The 736-nt window shown below is 30.7% G+C and overlaps 1 protein-coding gene across 1 annotated transcript in view; it reads left to right on the forward strand.

Moving 5' to 3' along the window:
• The window catches only part of LOC119632864 (protein wingless), a 28,114-nt gene extending 27,779 nt beyond the window's left edge, over positions 1-335 (forward strand). Inside the window, exon 5 of the mRNA XM_038026007.1 lies at positions 9-335. Within this exon, the coding sequence (XP_037881935.1) occupies positions 9-315 (307 nt within the window). The 3' untranslated portion in view covers positions 316-335. The remainder of the gene's footprint in view (positions 1-8) is intronic.
• The last annotated feature ends 401 nt before the right edge of the window (positions 336-736 follow it).

Raw genomic sequence — 736 nt, forward strand, 5'->3', positions numbered from 1 at the left:
TAATTTAGATATCATTTTCAATTGAAACCCCTTAATCCTGATCATAAACCACCGGGTATTAAGGATATTGTGTATTTGGAACCCTCACCTAGTTTCTGTGAAAAGAATCTACGTTTAGGCATCCAAGGCACACATGGGCGACAGTGCAATGACACGTCCATCGGTGTGGACGGTTGCGATTTAATGTGCTGTGGCCGTGGCTATCGTACACAAGAAGTAATAGTGGTTGAACGTTGTGCTTGCACGTTTCATTGGTGTTGTGAAGTCAAGTGTAAACTATGTCGAACGAAGAAGACGATACACACGTGTCTATAAGTGAATCAACAAAAAAAAAAAAAAAAAAAAAAACCCACACAAAAAAAAAAAATTAAAATTATAAAATAAAAAATAAAATACAATTAACACATACACACATACAGCTGGCATGTAAAAAAAAAAAATCAATAAATAACAACAACAAGGAAAAGAAAAAATATCTCCCTAACAAACTAACTAAAACAAATACTTAATATTAAATATGAATTTGCGTTCATAAGATAGACTTTGCCTCTCGCCAAGTAGAGCAAAGCTTGTTATTGTTTTATATAGAATTATATACATATATAGTATATATATAAATATATATATATATATACTTATATAGAAGTATGCTTAGAAATTTTATACACGAAGGTAACTTGTAATAATATGTTTATTGAAATGAATTTTCTCAAATGCTTGCCGTTAACCACATACA

Source organism: Glossina fuscipes, unplaced genomic scaffold (genome assembly GCF_014805625.2).
Source record: "Glossina fuscipes isolate IAEA_lab_2018 unplaced genomic scaffold, Yale_Gfus_2 2, whole genome shotgun sequence".
In the NCBI taxonomy this organism is placed as follows: Eukaryota; Metazoa; Arthropoda; class Insecta; order Diptera; family Glossinidae; genus Glossina; species Glossina fuscipes.